At 21.2% G+C, this 18,004-nt stretch overlaps 5 protein-coding genes across 5 annotated transcripts; 3 read left to right on the top strand and 2 right to left on the bottom strand. All coding sequences in view use genetic code 6, as the record gives it.

Moving 5' to 3' along the window:
* Positions 1-313: 313 nt before the first annotated feature.
* On the top strand, positions 314-1,201 carry TTHERM_00500730 (hypothetical protein; the record flags this gene model as incomplete). Its single annotated transcript, XM_001022232.1, has 1 exon — positions 314-1,201. The coding sequence occupies one exon, from the start codon at positions 314-316 to the stop codon at positions 1,199-1,201; it is 888 nt and encodes a 295-aa protein (XP_001022232.1).
* Positions 1,202-4,154: 2,953 nt separating this feature from the next.
* Positions 4,155-5,042, top strand: TTHERM_000499730 (hypothetical protein; the record flags this gene model as incomplete). Its single annotated transcript, XM_012799244.1, has 1 exon — positions 4,155-5,042. One exon carries the CDS (start codon positions 4,155-4,157, stop codon positions 5,040-5,042), a length of 888 nt encoding a protein of 295 aa, XP_012654698.1.
* A 441-nt stretch (positions 5,043-5,483) lies between these two features.
* Positions 5,484-6,026, top strand: TTHERM_00499720 (soluble GTPase with A role in regulation of membrane traffic and potassium influx, Arl1p protein; the record flags this gene model as incomplete). The annotated part of the gene is made up of 1 exon (XM_001022230.1): positions 5,484-6,026. One exon carries the CDS (start codon positions 5,484-5,486, stop codon positions 6,024-6,026), a length of 543 nt encoding a protein of 180 aa, XP_001022230.1.
* Positions 6,027-7,352: 1,326 nt separating this feature from the next.
* TTHERM_00499710 (PX-SNX-like domain protein) lies at positions 7,353-11,831 on the bottom strand (the record flags this gene model as incomplete). The annotated part of the gene is made up of 11 exons (XM_001022229.2): positions 7,353-7,717; positions 7,780-7,984; positions 8,094-8,567; positions 8,712-8,827; positions 8,886-8,951; positions 9,015-9,214; positions 9,592-9,772; positions 10,491-10,565; positions 10,697-10,802; positions 11,160-11,243; positions 11,574-11,831. 11 exons carry the CDS (start codon positions 11,829-11,831, stop codon positions 7,353-7,355), a joined length of 2,130 nt encoding a protein of 709 aa, XP_001022229.2.
* Positions 11,832-15,300: 3,469 nt separating this feature from the next.
* Positions 15,301-17,384, bottom strand: TTHERM_00499680 (hypothetical protein; the record flags this gene model as incomplete). The annotated part of the gene is made up of 2 exons (XM_001022226.3): positions 15,301-16,362; positions 16,683-17,384. The coding sequence occupies 2 exons, from the start codon at positions 17,382-17,384 to the stop codon at positions 15,301-15,303; spliced, it is 1,764 nt and encodes a 587-aa protein (XP_001022226.2).
* Positions 17,385-18,004: the final 620 nt, after the last annotated feature.

Here is an 18,004-nt window from a genome sequence, read left to right as displayed (position 1 = left end):
ATCAACTTAAAATTGGTTGAAAATATCTTGTTTATTTTATTCTGTGATAAATATCGTTTTAACCTCTTGTTTTTTTATCAAAAGGAATTAACTTAATGATTTCCATTAAATTCAAATAATTTTATCAATCAATTCTGATAAATATTTATAATTTTATGTAATGAAAATTTATTAGATTCTGATTAGTATTACAAAAGTTATACTTTATTTATTTAGGGTGTTGAAATTTTATGGCTTTAAGTGATGTTTGATATTTAGTAAATTGATAATAATATTAAATTAAATTAAAAAAAATACTAAAATTAAATAAAAAATGAAAATCACTTGGTTTTTAGGATTATTGCTAATTGCCTCAGCTGTTACAGCTTAGTCTCTATATCCTCATGATGAAGAAGTCTAAATCATTAATGGTGAAGAACATGTTTAAACTCCTTTTGGGTTGATGTTAAGAGAATGTGTCCATAATGTTCCATCAGGTACTTATATCTAAGAATCTGAAGATGGATCTATATTCCTCACTAATGATGAAAAAAACTTTGCAAAAAGAGTCCAAAAAAGTGAGAAATGTCAAAAAGCAAATCCAAGCATAAAATTAGAATAATGGATAGACAATGGTGGATGGGATCTTCCTGCTAAAACCCCATTAAGCAAGTTTGAAGCTTACTATTATGTACCCAATACCCCCTAAACTACAAATAATTAATGGCTATATTATTTTATTGGATCTTAAAATAATGATGGTAGTGGACCAGGAGTTTCCATTATTCAACCAGTTTTATCTTATTTCAAAGGATGGTATTTCTAATCATGGAATTGTTGTCCTGATGGATAGGCTTTTAATAGTCCATCTATTTTTAATATCACTCCTCATGATTAGGTTTATGGCTCAGTTTAAGTAAAAGACTCTCAAGTAACTATTATTTCTCAAAATAAATTAGGAGAATAATCAACCCTCACAGTTGATAGAAATGGTAGAAATTTTACTTGGATAGATGCTACTTTGGAAATTTACGGAATATCTAATTGTACTGATTATCCAAAAGGAAGAATGACATATTCATAAATGAATGTTACCCTTTCTGATGGAACAATTGCATTACCAGAATGGGATAATACATTTGGAGCTTCAGAATGTAATGGACAGACATTTATCTAAGGTCCAAAAACTATTTCTATTTACCACAATGTTATTCCAGAATGATTTATATTTTTAAAATTAGCTAAATTTTCTTAAATAATTTAGAAAGAATTATAATTTATAAGTAAACAAAACGTTTATATTATTTTTATATTTTAATATATTTTTAGAAATTTATTTTAATCAATTTTTTTTTATTATATGAGAGCTCATTCATTCTTTAACAAATTTGATTGTTAACATTTCAAATATATATGAACAAATCAGAACTTAGTTTTCTATTTCTAAAGAAATAATTATTTACCTACAAAAAATATAATATATTTTTATAAAAATAATGTAAAAAATAGATATTTTAGTAAATTAAAAATTTTTGTTAAAGTTCTTTTAATAATGTGATATTAAGATAATATTTATAATCATTTTATAAACGAATAAATAAAATTAATAAAAAATACTAAAAAATGTTTGAATTTTAAATATCTAAAATATCAATATAACAACTAGGAATTAATACTTTTGATATATCAATTTTAATTAAATGAAGAGTACAAATTTCCTATTAGTTTTGAAATTTACATACCATATTTAAAAAAGATAAAAATATATTTTATTCCTTATAACGAAATTAATAGCTCGTATCAAGAATTCAAGAAATGCAAAGAAACAAATATAAATAAAATTTTAATACTTTTTAAATTGGATAATAGAGCAAAATAAAAGTCATGTTTATGAAATAGTTAAAATTACAAAAAAAAGTTAAAAAGTGATTAATAAAATTAATAAAAAAATAAATATGGTTTTAAACTCTAAAGTAAAAGTATTAATTTGTAAATAAAAAGTTAGTTTAAATATAAAATAATTCATCTTAGAATTACAATTAATTAATTTCTTAATTTTGTAAGTCAGACAATTATTTTTGATTCTATTTATTTCCTATTAAAAATAATAAATTAAGAATAAACTTTTTTATCCATTAATTTAATATGAAAATTTGAAAATGATCTCTCAGATTTAAACAAGCTAAGTTTACTCAAAATTTGTTAAATCAAAATCAATAAAACATAAATTATAGTAATTGCTAAGTAAAATTTATCTAAAACAAATATAAAAGTCTATTTTAAACATTAAAAAATATTTTTGATAATATTTGAAACAAATTATCAAAAAAATTATTATTTATTTGTAGCTTTTTTATTTATAACTTGACTTGTCTATCTATATATTTATATTCTTAAATAGAATTTTTTATTATGATTTAGATACTTGCTTGATTAATTTTTCAGGAGCACATGAAGCAACACAATTAATTGTCTAAAAATGAAAATTATGATAAAAAATGTAATATGAATCATTTACTTTTAAAATTAAATTTTTGTGGTAAATTTTCAAATTTTATTTATTTCTAAAATTAATCTATGAAATATGAAAAACATAGCAATCATTATTCATAAACTATATTCATTAAAACCATCACTTTAATTTGATTAACTCATATTGATTTATAAAATGTAATGAATGATTAATTACATTAATAAATTAATACTTATTTAAATAAAGATGACTATTTGACTCTCATATTTAATTTTACAGTTTGAGTGATTAAAAATTACGATTAGAAAGAGAATTTTATAATTAAAAAAGCTTTTTGACCTAAATAATAATAATGTATATCATAAACATAATATAGTATTTAACTATTATAAAAGATGGTTTAACAAGAAATATATATTTCTTTAACTAAAGGTTTTTTTCAACATTTTATTTAATTTTGCTTGCATTTTACTTTAGTTAAGTATGATAAAGATATGCCTTTTTATTTATTCTTTCTTTTATTATATTTATTTATTCATTCATTCTTGATTTATGGTAAAATAATACTAAGAATTATCTATGTAGATTTTAATAGTGAATTTAAAAAAGAATATTTGATCCCTAATAATTATCATCAATTATTTTAAAAAAACAACTTAAATTAGATTAACTTATTTATAGAACTTAAAAATTGATATATTTTTTATGTTAGGTTGTATATAAATTCAATCATATTAAATTATGTATTAATACTTTGAAAACTGTAATAATATTTCTTAAAGAATGAAAATTCTCTCTGTTTTATTGCTCTTTTATTGATAATTATATAAAATATTATTTTTGAAATTCAAATAAATATCTATCTCCAATTGAATTTTGAAGAAATTATAAGGTTAAAATCAGTATATATATAAATTTATGAAAAAAGTAAAATTAATCAAAAAAAATTAAAGACAAAATGTAACAAACTATTTAATTATTTTAATTCCATTCAAAGATATTGCTATTTTAATCTCTTTTTTAATTATTTTTTATTTAGCCATTCAACTGATAAAGTGATTAAGAGAGGTTTAAAAAAGATATTTCTATTTTTAATTGGTAAATAAAATGTAATATATTAAGAATAGAACATTTCTTGCTTACTTTATTGCAATATAATCGTCATCTTTATAATAATTAAATTAAGATTGAATAACAAGTATGATTAATTAACCCTTACAAATTTTATGTTAACAAACCTTACTTTGTTTGTTAAACCTAGTTACCAAATAAAAAGATATACTTAAAATGTTAAAATATGTTTTCTATCTATCAAATAATAAGTATATTAAAATTAATTTTTGTTGATAATATGATACTAATCCAAATAATCAAATAATGTATCAATTTAAAATTGGTTGAAAAGATCTTGTTTATTTTATTCTGTTATAAATATCATTTTAACCTCTTGTTATTTTGTTAATAAGGAAATAACTTATTGATTTCCATTAAATTCAAATAATTTTATCAATTAATTCTAATTAATTCTGATAAATATTTATAATTTTATGTAATGAAAATTTATTAGATTCTGATTAGTATTACAAAAGTTATACATTATATTAGGGTGTTGAAATTTTATGGCTTTAAGTGATGATTGATATTTAGTAAATTGATAATAATATTAAATTAAATTAAAAAAAATACTAAAATTAAATAAAAAATGAAAATCACTTGGTTTTTAGGATTATTGCTAATTGCCTCAGCTGTTACAGCTTAGTCTCTATATCCTCATGATGAAGAAATCTAAATCATTAATGGTGAAGAACATGTTTAAACTCCTTTTGGGTTGATGTTAAGAGAATGTGTCCATAATGTTCCATCAGGTACTTATATCTAAGAATCTGAAGATGGAAGTGTATTCCTCACTAATAATGAAAAAAATTTTGCATAAAGAATCCAAAAAAGTGAGAAATGTCAAAAAGCAAATCCAAGAATAAAATTAGAATAATGGATAGACAATGGTGGATGGTATCTTCCTGCTAATACCACATTAAGTAAGTTTGAAGCTAACTATTTTGTTCCCAATACTCCTCGTACTACAAACAATTAATGGATATATTATTTTATTGGATCTTAAAATAATGATGGTAGTGGCCCTGAAATAACTATTCTTTAGCCAGTTTTATCTTATTTCAGAGGATGGTATTTCTAATCATGGAATTGCTGCCCTGATGGATAGGCTTATAATAGTCCATCTATTTTTAATATCACTCCTCATGATGAGGTTTATGGCTCAGTTGAAGTAAAAGACTCTCAAGTAACTATTATTTCTCAAAATAAATTAGGGGAATAATCAACCCTCACAGTTGATAGAATTGGTAGAAATTTTAATTGGATAGACGCTACTTTGGAAACTTACTAAATAACTAATTGCACTGATTATCCAAAAGGAAGAATGACATATTCATAAATGAATGTTACCCTTTCTGATGGAACTACTGCTTTACCAGAATGGTATAATAGTTTTGGACCTTCAGAATGCCTTGGAAAGACAGTTATCCAAGATCCATAAACAATCTCTATTTACCACAATGTACTTAAAGAATGATTCATTTTTATAAAATTAGTTAAAATTTCTTAATTAATTTAGATAGGATTATAATTTATCAGTAAAATGAAAAATTTATATTATATATTTTAATATCTTTTTTAAAATTTATTTTGATAAAATTATTTATTTTTGTGATAAAATATGAGAGGTCATTTATTAGTTTACAAAATTGAATTTTAGAATTGAAAATATATTAAGATATCATAACTAAGATTAATACTTAAATAGACAAAATATATTTGTCTATTTTAAATAATTTATCAAATCCTCACTAAATCCTTGTCAGATTAATTGGGTTTATTTATGTAGTCAGTTTAATAAATTAAAAAATAAGCTTATATATTAGTAAAAAGTGAATATTAAAATAAAATATAATCAAATTAATAAACAAATAAATAAAACTAAAAAAAATATAATTGAGTATTTTCTTAATATAATATGGGTATGTCAATTTCAAAACTACTAGGAAATTTATTCTCTTCATCTAATAAAAAATTCAAGATTCTAATGCTAGGACTTGATGGAGCTGGAAAAACTTCTCTTCTTTACAAAATGAAACTTAATTAAAATGTTATGACTGTACCTACTATAGGTTTTAATATGGAAACATTATAGTATAAGAATGTTAAATTTAATGTATGGGATATTGGTGGATAGGATAAAATAAGAATACTTTGGAAACACTACTATCCTTGTGCATCTGCTATAATATTTGTTGTTGATTCTTCTGATGTAGAAAGGCTCTCTGTTGCTAAATATACTCTTTTCTAAGTTTTAAACGAACAAGAAACATTTGGAATTCCAGTACTTATATTTGCTAATAAAATCGATGTTTGCTAAATTGCATTTAACGATTTGTCTGGTCAATTAGGATTGCATGAATTATAAAATAGAAAAATTCACTTATAATAATGCTGTGCTATTACAGGAGAAGGAATGTTTGAAGGCTTTGATTGGTTAAATCAGCAACTTAAAAATTGAAATTTTTATAAGTAATTAAATTGTTATTGTAAATAGTTAGAATTATATAAAAAATTAATTTATTTCCATATTTTACCTATGTAAATATATAAATACAGCATGTAAAATTTCTAAAATATAACTTTAGCCTAAAATTATTTACTATTATTAATTTAATTAATAATTTATTAATTGGAAAATTATTCTTCTATATTGCTTGAATATAAGAAGTATTATAATCTGGTTTAGCCTTAAAAGATTTTTGTTTTTGATTTATTTTACTTTAGAGGATTTAAAAAATACTCAGATTATTTGTAAAAAAGCTCTGACAAACTACCTAAAATAATATTAAAATTCTTAAATTATTTTAAATTATAATTTCTGATAAATCGTTTTACTAAAATTTTTATTCATTCATTATTTTATTGATTTATTTTAAATTATAGTAAACAATTAAATATTTTTTTAAATATCAATAAGAATTTTACTAATTTATATTTGAAAAATTTTTAATTCTATTTTATTGATTTATTTTAAATTATAATAAACAATTAAATATTTATATAAATATCCCAAAGAATTTTACTAATTAACATTTGAAAAATTTTTATTTCATTATTATTGCATAATTTAATTATTTTTCTGAAAAAATATATTTTTAAGATTTAGTTAGTTAGTTTAGTAGATTTGTAGATTATACAATTTATTTTATGTATACAAATAAAAATAAAGTAAACTGAATATACAAAATATTGTTTGTGTATTTTTTTATTTATTAATTATTAATTATATTGATTTATGAAAAATAATCTTAATATTATTAATTAGTTTTATTTAGTAAGCAATTTGCATTAAACTCGTACATTAATTTATTACTCTATCTGTATATCACTAAGATTTTTATTATGTAAACTCTAGGCTGAATTTCTGAATCTTCTTCTGTTAAATTTTTTAATATTTTTGTATTTATTTTATTATGCATTAATATTTATAAAATTTATTATTATTTGATAAAATATAGTTAATTAAATTGTTATTATTATCACTGCTGGTTGAATGGTACAATTACTGTTTAGCAATTTCTATTAGAACAACAAAGTAAATATTTGTATCAACACTTAATTGCCTTTTTATTTTGCATTTTAAATTGTTTGTATCATTAAGTTTAAATATTGATTTTTAATACTCACTTTGATTAGATTATTATATTATTTATTAATAATATTACAATTGCTATATAAGTTCAGTTGTTATTATAGGTGATAACGAAATTTATTGAAAGAAATATTTTAAGATTAATATAAGTCTTCATTTATATAAAGTATTTTATTTTGTAGCATATTATATTCATGAATCACTTCTCTTTGGTGTAGTAGGAGTTATTGATTCATTCAATGACTGATCGAATGTGCTTTTTCCTGAGTTTTATTTATTTGTGCTTTCTATTAAGTTAAGTATATTATCGACCACTTGTTTATTATCTTTGACGAGGAAAGGAGTAGTATATACTATTGAATTTTTATCACAGCATTTTATGATTATATCTACTTTAGTAATTGGTGATTCATTCTATGAAAGAGTCTCAAATGACTTAGAATCATCTTCATCATCCTCAATCGAGAAAGTAGTACAAGAATCTGTTGTATTATCAAATCTTTTTAGTTTGTGTTCATGCTTGTAAGGACTAAACTTAACCAATTAGTACCATTTACCTTTATAATTAAAATTTTTAAATTATACTTTTTATATATAAATAAATAAATGAATGATTTACCTAAATCTTCATAATGCTGAGGCTTGTATTCTACATTTTATGTTGGTTCTTTATAAATATATACTGAATCATTTTCTTCTATGACTGTTCTCTTGTAAATAAAGGTTAGCAATCTATTACCATTATATCTTTAGATAAATAAACTTTCTTTGTATGTATCTTCGTTGGTATAGTTGTTAAGATTTACTTTTTTATTCTCCATAAACTAGTTAAAATAATAAAAGAATTTTTAAATTAGAAATTTTATTAATCAAATCAAAAAGTAAGAAACTATAAAAGAAATATATGAATTTGAAAGTTAATTAAATGCTTACTAGAGTATCCCAATCTTTTCTGTTATCTATAACAGCTGCTTATGCTCCAGATAGACTTAAAGGAAGGAAAAAAGTGATCAAGATATATTAGTCTGGTTATTTACAATACTGAAGTGAGAAGCTATCTTCTGCATTATATACCTTTGTCCATTAAATACTTGGTTCATCAATAGCTTCTTTTAAATCTTCCAAATCGCAAGTTTCATCTTAACAGTTTTAAGAATAGCTGGGTTCAGTAAATGTTTTACTATTTTAATCAATAACAGAGTTTCTGTTAAAAAAAAGTATGTCTTTCCAGTTTTTGCTATTTTTTTGAGTAGATATTCTCATTGAGTTGATACTCTAATAGTTGCTGGAAGCATATTCTGGATTTTAATCTTATTCAGCTAATTCCATAGCTTTAGTGATAAGTTGTCTTGGTACATTTTAAGTTTTAAAATATTTGACATATTCTTCAAAAGTTTTTTCATCCATCTATTTTTAAAGCAAAATAAGTCAGTCAGCAAGTTATTTAAATAAAAGATTTTGAATATTTTTATTTTAAAAATATTTTAAATTTTGAATGAGAGCAAAGTAATAATTTAAATATAATCTAGAAATTCCAGAATTTTAGTTTACAAGTAATTATCTAGTGCTCTTAGTTAAAGTTTTTGAGTTGGCATCAACGAAAATCTTCATTAGTTTTAAAGCAGAAATTTTACATTCTTTAGCATTTTTGTTTGCAATATGTGCTTCTGTTTTTTTAAAAGATATTTATGTTAAAGTTTTGTTTAAAAGTGATTAACAAATTACTAAAATTGAATTTTTTCATGTCTTAAAAAGTTATTTTTGTGTAAACATCAATAAATTGCTAAGCATCTATTTATAAATATTAAAATAATTAAAAAAATGATATTATAAATTTAAATAATAGATAATTACTTGGATTTTTTTGTATATCCATTAACTCTAATACTAATTTGAGACCTTAGCAGCATATTAAGTGACTATCAGGATTTTCTTTAGTAACTTAAAGTGATAATTCAATAATTCCTTTTAAATTGTCTTATCCTATAAGGATTAAAGGAATAAAGTTTCTATTTAAAGTTGGCTACTATTTGAAATAGAAGTTCCTTATTTTCCTAAAAGTAATAAACAAGAATATTTATTAATTAAAGTTTAAAATTTGATAAACGAAAGTAAGCTAAATAAGATTTTTTTATTTTATTTAATATCTGATTTATCAGATTACATCATTAGAGCATTTCTAAATTTCTTAATTTGCAATTAATTTTCTTCTAAGAAATATTAAAATAAAAATAGAACAATATATGCAAGCAAGCATGAATTTTCATATAAAGAAAATATTTGAAATTGATAAGTCTTTTATTAAAAAGTAAATATCATTTTCAGTTCATTTAAAACCAATATTTTCTTATAAGAATCATATTATGCAATAATGTAATCTAAAAAATATGTTGCATTTGAAAAAATAAAATAAATTGAATTTAATTATTACTCTAAGCTGCAGGTTATACTATCTGTGAAAGCATTAAGTTTTTGTATAATCTCTAACATCATCCTTTCTTATTCATTAGTAGGTTTAATAGGAATGCTATTGATAATTTAGGGTGGGATTTGGAAAGCACTGTTGGCTTATACTCTGAAGAAATCATGAATTCCTTTCTTGATGAATTGCTCTTTTAATAAATAAAAAATTTAAAATTTTATCTCTCTAATCTATTAAATTGCCAGTGTCTTTATAGTAATAAATTTGTGATATCTGCAATAATGGATTTTTATTTGTAAAAAATGTTATCAGAAATCTTACAATTTAAAAAAAAGGGGGGCAATTATTGTAATAATGTAAGAAGTGACTAGGCAGGCATCAACGTTAAATAGTTAATTAAAGCTTAATAGTACTTAATTTTTAGGGGGGCATTTTAATTAAGTAATATACGCGTATAATCATTGCATAGCTTTTACATTTAAAACAAAATAAGGATTATTATTCATAGTATAATTAGTATGTAAAATTTTTGTTCTTTGATTTTGTTTATATTTAAATTATATTTCTCTAATAAATAAGTAACTTGCCTGATCAATTTGTGTTGTTAGCACATATTTCTTATGAATTCTAATTACCCTTATACAATAATAAATGAATTTCTTATTTTTTCATTTCTTATATCTTGTTAAAATTAAATGAATCATTCAATTTATTATTATAAACATTAACAAGTTATTGTTGTTGTAGGTGAATCTCTTAAAACTTATTTTTAAGTATCGAATCTTAAATTAGATATCGTAATGTAAGTTTCCTGATACTCTTTGTAATACTTGTTATAATTGCCAAATCACTGTTAAACAAGTTCTAGTAACTTAATTGTTTAAAACTCCAAATTAAAAAACTATTACCTTATATTTCGATAAAATCTAAAAACATAAAGATCTATTTTTTCTAATATGCCTCAAACATAGCAGCGAGAAAATCTATTATTTTATGATAAAGTTTATTTTTTTACATTATAAAAAATCATTTAAATATTCAAAGCATTATATAATTAAATTCGAATAAAGTGATTTTAATGGGAAGAATAATAATAATATTGAAGGATTTTTACCATTAAGTGCTTTAGTGCGATTTTCAATTGTTTTTTATTTAAATGAACTGAATATCTTTTTTCTAGGGAATTTTGCTATTACTAAGTCAGAGTACTATTGCTTCAACTTTAAAAATAAAAAAAATGTTTGAAGTTGTTAAAAAAGAATTTCAGAATTTCAATTTATATTTTTAAAATTATTCTTTCAATGAAAACATAATTTTTTTATATTCAAATTAGCATAAATTATTAAACAAATAAATATATTGAGAAGAGTAGTTTAGATTAGATAATAACTTTGTAATAGTTAAATTCGACTTCTCAACAGAAAAATTCAAAGCAAAAAGACTATAAAATATCTATTTTTATTTAAATGATGGACAAAGAATAATCATAAATGCAATTTGATTAAATTTTGTTAGCTTCTTAAAAGTGAGGTATAATGAAACTAAATTAATTTTAATGATTAAAAGATTCTAATTACCTCTTTTCTGAATAGTCTGAATTCACTATATCTCTTATTTATATGATAAGTACCCATATCAGTCTCTACTTTAATTTAGTATGCCTTTTATTAAATGATAATAGCATAAATATGATAAATTAAATACAAGTAAAATGTTTCACTAAAACATATAAATTATCTTAATATTTGTAATACTTTGTGATATTTTGAAAAACAAAAAAACACTTTTTTTTTTGGTATGGAAATTATATGATTTCACAAGAAATCATTGTTTTTTTAATGAAAAATTTATAAATCAAATATGTATTGTTTGTTTTTTGCGCTAAAAGTAATCTCTAATTGATTTATATGAAAATTATCAAGATAAATAATGAATAAAATAGAGAAAAATATTTGAGTGAGTAAGTTAGAGAAAATGAATGTCTCAATTACTGTATATTATTCATTATCCAAAATAACTAGCTCTGTGTTATCTATATTAACTTTTAAGATAGTTTTCCTTGCGTATATATTTGTATAGAACTCCAATTTCTTCTCAGCTTCTTAATCTGTAGAGCTGTTAGAGGAGCTATTTTTATCTTCATGACTTTTTACAGAATCGCTTTTGGAGTTGCGTGTAGATTTCCTATCACTTGAAGAGGGAGGCATGTCATTGAAGGATTATACTTTTCTTAAAGCTTATTAGCTCATTCTATTTTTTTGAAATATTCCCACAACTACTTATAAAATATGCTATTTTCGTTTAATAAATCAACCCTTGTTTCTGCTCACTTAATATTTTTGTTGATAAAAAATGCAAATATTGCACTACGAATCCGATTTCAATAATACTAATTTTTTTATTAATTAATAATTTATAAGTGACTGTAAGACTCTCTTTTTTCAATATAATAGAACCTTTCTTAACCTTTGCACTAATTTTTTAGTTTTTTATTAATTAAATGCGTACGCAAATTTTTTATTTTGTTTTTAAAGGTGATCATATATTGCTTGCTGCTTCTCAATTAATAAACATTAAAAAAAATATTGCAAGAAGAAATTTAAGTGGTCTAACTATCTATTTATCTATACATTCACATAATTAATTCTCAATACAATTTACAAAAGGGGGAACGCAAGTGACTGATTGTAATTATAAATACATTAATACAAATTTAATTAGGATAAGCAAAATAATAAAAGCAGAAAGAAAGAAAATTATTAAATAAATTAAGTTTTCATTAATATTCATTGAATTTATAAAATAAATAAATGATAGAGGTCCTATTTATTTTTTTACATAAGCAAAGTTATTTGTTATAAATATTGTGACAGTTTAAAAACCTGAAGTGTGAAATATTCCTTGAGTTTTTTTAAAAAGAATTAATAGATAGATAGATATTCGTCAAAATTAGTATGCAACTGCGCCTTTATGCTCAATTAACCAATAAAGATTTTGAATAAATGTAAAAGAAATTATAATAAAAAAAATAAACTTTTGATCATTTTTACTCCATTGAAAGACCCCTTCTCAATTTTATTCCATTTTCTGTTTTTGCTTAAGCATAAGCAAAAAAATAGTAAAATGGTAAGGAAGCTGCTCTCTTTCATATCAAAAATTTTTGAAATAAAATTGTTTCAAAATTTTCATAAAAAACCTTTTTTCTTATTTGCTTGAAGTATAAAAGATAATTCAATTAAGCTTAACTTCATTTTATAAATTCCTAATAGGATTCTTATCAAAATACATTAGAAATAAAATAAACAATTCATACTAATGACGTTAATAAATGCAAATTAGCTTTTTATTTTAAAATTTCTATCAAATTGCTTAACTCGAATAACCAACATAGGAAAAACTTGAATTTGTTAGTATTTAATTTACATTTTATACCCTTTTTTATTTTAAATTTCAAAGCGTATTAAATTGAACATGTAAGAATGTAAGTAAAAAATGTTAATTTTTAATCAGAAATTCTGTTGAGGTTGTGATGAATAAGTGAAAGAAATTGTTCATTAAAAGATTTAATCACCGTCTAATAATTAATTTGTTCATATAGCTTACAAAACTCAAAAGACTTCTTAGCTGAATATTATTAAGAAAAAAAGATTTAATAATTTAAGAAAAATAATCGTAAAGGGAAAAATTACACTCTTTCTTCATATTGTACAAAATCAACGAAAGAATACTTACTTAAATTAATTCAAGATTCAATAAAAAAATATTAATCAGAATTCATAATTTTTAGAAGTAAACATTATAATTAAAATACAGTTTCTGAAATGAAATGTGTTAATTAAATAAAATCTATAATAAATTGATTACTTTTTGACTCATTAAACAATTCATCAATTTACAATTCCTAAGAAAAAATATTTAAAATAAAATATTTAAATTGAAATTGCCTTCCTTTCTTGTTACTTCATTAAAAAGCCGATTAAATTAAGCTGGCTATCAAAAAAATTTAATTATCAGTTTACTTTAACTATTTATTTGCTTAAGAGCTAAATAAAATTGCAGTTTTGAGAAATATTAAATAGAATTTCTTAAATCATCAATAAATAAACTAATACAAAAATAATTTTTCTCATAAATAAATGATAAACTGACCCTATTTTCACCAAAATACTAATTTAAGTATAGCTCATCTATTTTTTTATCAGGTATATGAGTAATATTTTAATGTTTAAATAAAAGCCATACAAATATTTAATCTAGTAATTGCTTAACTATAGTTTTTTTAATCATTTTTGATTGTGTAATTTCTTTTTGGTTTACTTCTTTTATTTTGATTTGATATAGAGCTATTTACAATCACGAATTAACTGGGTATAACCTATCAAATAATATTACTCTTAAATGTATTTAATTAGCAAAGTTATTACCATAATAATAATTGAATAAGCTAATATAAAGGATTTCTATATGAACAAAACAATATTTTTATCAAATGAATATTACAATTACTAAAATATACTTTTTATCATTAATTCTTTTGTAAGAAAAACTATTAATTTCTAAGTTCGATTATTTTAAAATATGCACTTTTAAATAATATTTAATACGGAAAATTCTTAGTTAGTAAGAAGTTATTCAAACTAATATTTAAAAGTGAGCAAACGAATTTAGTTAAAAAACAGAAATTTTATTTTCATTATTTTAATATGAAAATCTATTTCATCAAAGATTTAAACTGCCAACATTTTAAAAAATTTTGAGATCTTTTTACTGAAAAACTTGAATTAAAATGTTAGACCTTAATTTCCTTTATTCAATTTAATATTAGAAATTTAGAGATTTTGATGATTAAAAATTAAAAACTCAAAGAGTCTATTTTTTTAATATTTCATTTGATTTGTGAATTTTATCAATTCAGAATTTAATAGGATTTATCTCTATGATAATTAAATGCCTTTCATGAGTAAAAATGTACTACTAATTTCTAAAAATAAATAGGAATAGTTGATTTTGTGGTGTTTTTAAGAAGAGTAATAAAAAAATTAAAGAATTTCAGTTCATGTGTTTCTTTAAAAAAAGTGTTTTCTATAACCATTTATAAGAAATGATTTACTCCTTTAATAAGTAACTTCCTGCTTTGTATTACATTTAATTTAACTTTATAGTTAAATTATAGGTAAAATCTAATCTCAGAAAACTCAATAATTGTAAAATTCTTTTATTTGTTAACTAAATCAAAAAAACTATAGAAAATAATCTTTATTTTATATTTATTTAAATACTTTTCTAAATTATTGTTTAATATGAACGGAATATTTTTATATAAAAAAATTATTATATAAATTCTATTCATTTTTTTAAATCAAAAATTTGAAATAGAACTCAAAAAAAAAAATATAAATTTAAAGTAAATTATTTTTTTCTAAAATTTGAAGAATAGCTAATTATTTATTAGCTCTACTACCTATTATATATGGAAAGGTATTTTATTTTTACATTATTTTAAAGTTAAAATGAATATATAACATAAAAAAATAGTTTAATTAGTATTTATTTATATAGATATTTCGATATTTTAATAATGAATTTATGATTTATTTATTTTTTAATTGTTGAAATTAATAAAATAATATTAGTGAGCATTTTTGATAACATTAATTCAAACAAATAAATAAGTAATTTTTTACATTATATTGAAAATAAAATCCTTCGCTTGCTTCTTCACATACGATTTGTTAATATTTAGTATATTTGATTTAAAGTTTCTTCGCTTACTTTATTTTAATTATTAAATGAATTGATATTATTTTTTTTAAATTTAGGTTTTATCATCATCTTTCCTTAATCATCATCTTTAGGATAGTATTTTTCTAAGAATTATTTACTTTATTCATAATATTCTTCATTTTCACAAATTTTGTGTGAATTTACAAAGGATTTAATGTAATGATCTACAGTAGGTAGCTGTTCACATCTGTGTTTTATTAACATATGCATATATCGAATATCTATTTTTATATCTGCTATAAGTAAACATTCGGGCATTAATCCTTTAATTCCATGAAGTTCATCGAACTCTTAACTCAAGCTTATTCTTGAAATTATAGATGTTAGAGGGATGAATAAATCATCTATTGTCTACATTTCGAATTCCATTATATTTTATGAAACTAAATTATTAATACTTTTTTCTTTTTATTGATAATTGTTTTCTCTCATAAATCTCTCTTTAAACATATCGCTAAAGTTGGATAAGACTTTCTACATAGTCATTTCTATTTTGCTTGCACATTTAGTAAAATCGAGTTAACCGTAGCGCATGTAAAGCATTTAGAGTACTTCAGGACTACATCCAAACACCCAAGCCAATTTTCTGCTATATCCTTACTTAAAATTAATTGGCTCAAAGGTTTTGGTATTAATTTTACATTGATAATAAAATACATTAGCATTTTCATCTAGCATAGAGATTAATTCTTCACTTTTTTATTAGCAGTATAAATTCCTTTAGTGTATTAATTCCTATGTATATTTTGATTTATTTACCTCATCTTCAGCTAATTATTTTTCAACTAAATTCTAATATTATTCAATAATCTTTGATAAATCATATGCTTTTTAGTCAGGTATTGTCCTAATACGGTCAATTAAAAACCTAAAATCTCTCAGAGGTTCAGCAAAAGTATCAAAAATAATCTCTACATAAGAATTATCTTGTCTTATTTTAACACTTTCAACTTACTTAAAAAAATTGTATCCAGAATTTCTCTCTAAAATATTCATCTATTTTTATGATAAATTAAATTAAAATAAATTTAATAAATTAATTTAAGTGCTTGTAAAAAAAATAAAAATAAATAGCAAATGAGCTTGAATTATTATTTGAGGTATTTTAAACGTATTAAAAATCTATTTTGGTATTTTATGATCAAATGTAATCTAAAATAAACAAATAATTAATTAATTTTTAGATAGTAATAATGAATTTGATCTATCTTTAATTATTGATTTACTTCAAGATTTTAAGTGATCAATTTATTTGATCAAAATTCGGTTTACAAATCTAAATATAATTTTAGAAAGATAATTTAAGAATTTTTTACTTCAAAAATGTTATCAAGCTCAATTAATATCTCTCCATATATCAGAAACAATTCTCTTTATCTTAAATTTTTTAGAAGCGGTACAGCCACTAGATCTACTTACTTCAATTATTTTTGAGATATTTACTTATCTTAAGTCTACGAAGAGTTATTTAATTATGAACCTGAATTTGAATTTTGTTACTCAAAATTCTTTTAGGCTTCATTTAAAATAGTTTATGAAAGCTGTGAACTGTTTTAATTTGATAGATTGTCTATATTTGCATTATTTATCGAAAGTATATTTTCATAATTGTTTTAGCTGAGGTTTGAAGTGCTAATTTATGAAAAGCAGCTTAAACTTTATTCTTCGTTTCTATACGAATTAGTTATTTAATTATTTGTTAGCTAGCTATTATAATTTGAATTAGAGCTATTTTATCCTCTTAACTCTGTTTATTATAACTGAATCTAACATTTTTCATTTTCATTTTAGAATATATTAGGTAAAAAGAAATGATTATTTTAAATCTAATAATTTCCTAAATTTATTGACTTGTTTAAGTAAACTTATTATTGATTATTATTCTTGTATAAATCTTCTTCCTTTTCAATTCCATAATCATCATGGTTCAAGTTACTCTCATCTGAATAGTAGTAATTCTACTGCGAGCAATACTGGTTACTTTACCCCTAATACTTGTTATTGATTTCTAAGTCCATCGCTATTTATTTTTTGAACTAATTTGTAATTTATAAAGGTTGTTTTTAATGCAATAACTATTTATAAATATCAATATTATTTTTTTGTTTTTATGGTTTTTATTGTTTCCAATCAGAGATCCTTATAATATATTAAAATTTTTAATAAAATTTGATTCTTTATGTCTAAATTAAATTATAAAAAAAGTAAAAAAATAGTCAATCAATCATTCTAGTTAAAATGCTATAAACATAATTTTTCAAGACATTTTTCTATTTATTTCCCTCAATTGATGAGTATTACACTTTAGCATTATAAATCTATAAATTTTTAAAAGACATCTAATTCTAAATATATTCTATGAATCTTTTATAAAGAAAATTTTAGAATTTTAGAATAATAATTAACTATTTCATTCCAAACATCTTACACTATTTTTCACTTTTACCTAAACAATCAGTAATCATAAGAAAAATATTCAAAAATAGAACTTACATAACCTATTGAATAAAAATAATGAATATTATCATAGCCTTAACTTGAATTAATTTATTTCTAAAAAAGATTTAATAATTGCAGGATTAGCCAATAATGTAACTAATACTAATCAACGCTATTAAAAATCACATATTTTTCTCAA

The sequence above is a fragment of the Tetrahymena thermophila genome (assembly GCF_000189635.1).
Source record: "Tetrahymena thermophila SB210 genomic scaffold scf_8254487, whole genome shotgun sequence".
Lineage (NCBI taxonomy): Eukaryota > Ciliophora > Oligohymenophorea > Hymenostomatida > Tetrahymenidae > Tetrahymena > Tetrahymena thermophila.
The sequence above is the reverse complement of the archived record's forward strand: the minus strand, read 5'-3'. Positions and strand labels throughout refer to the sequence as shown.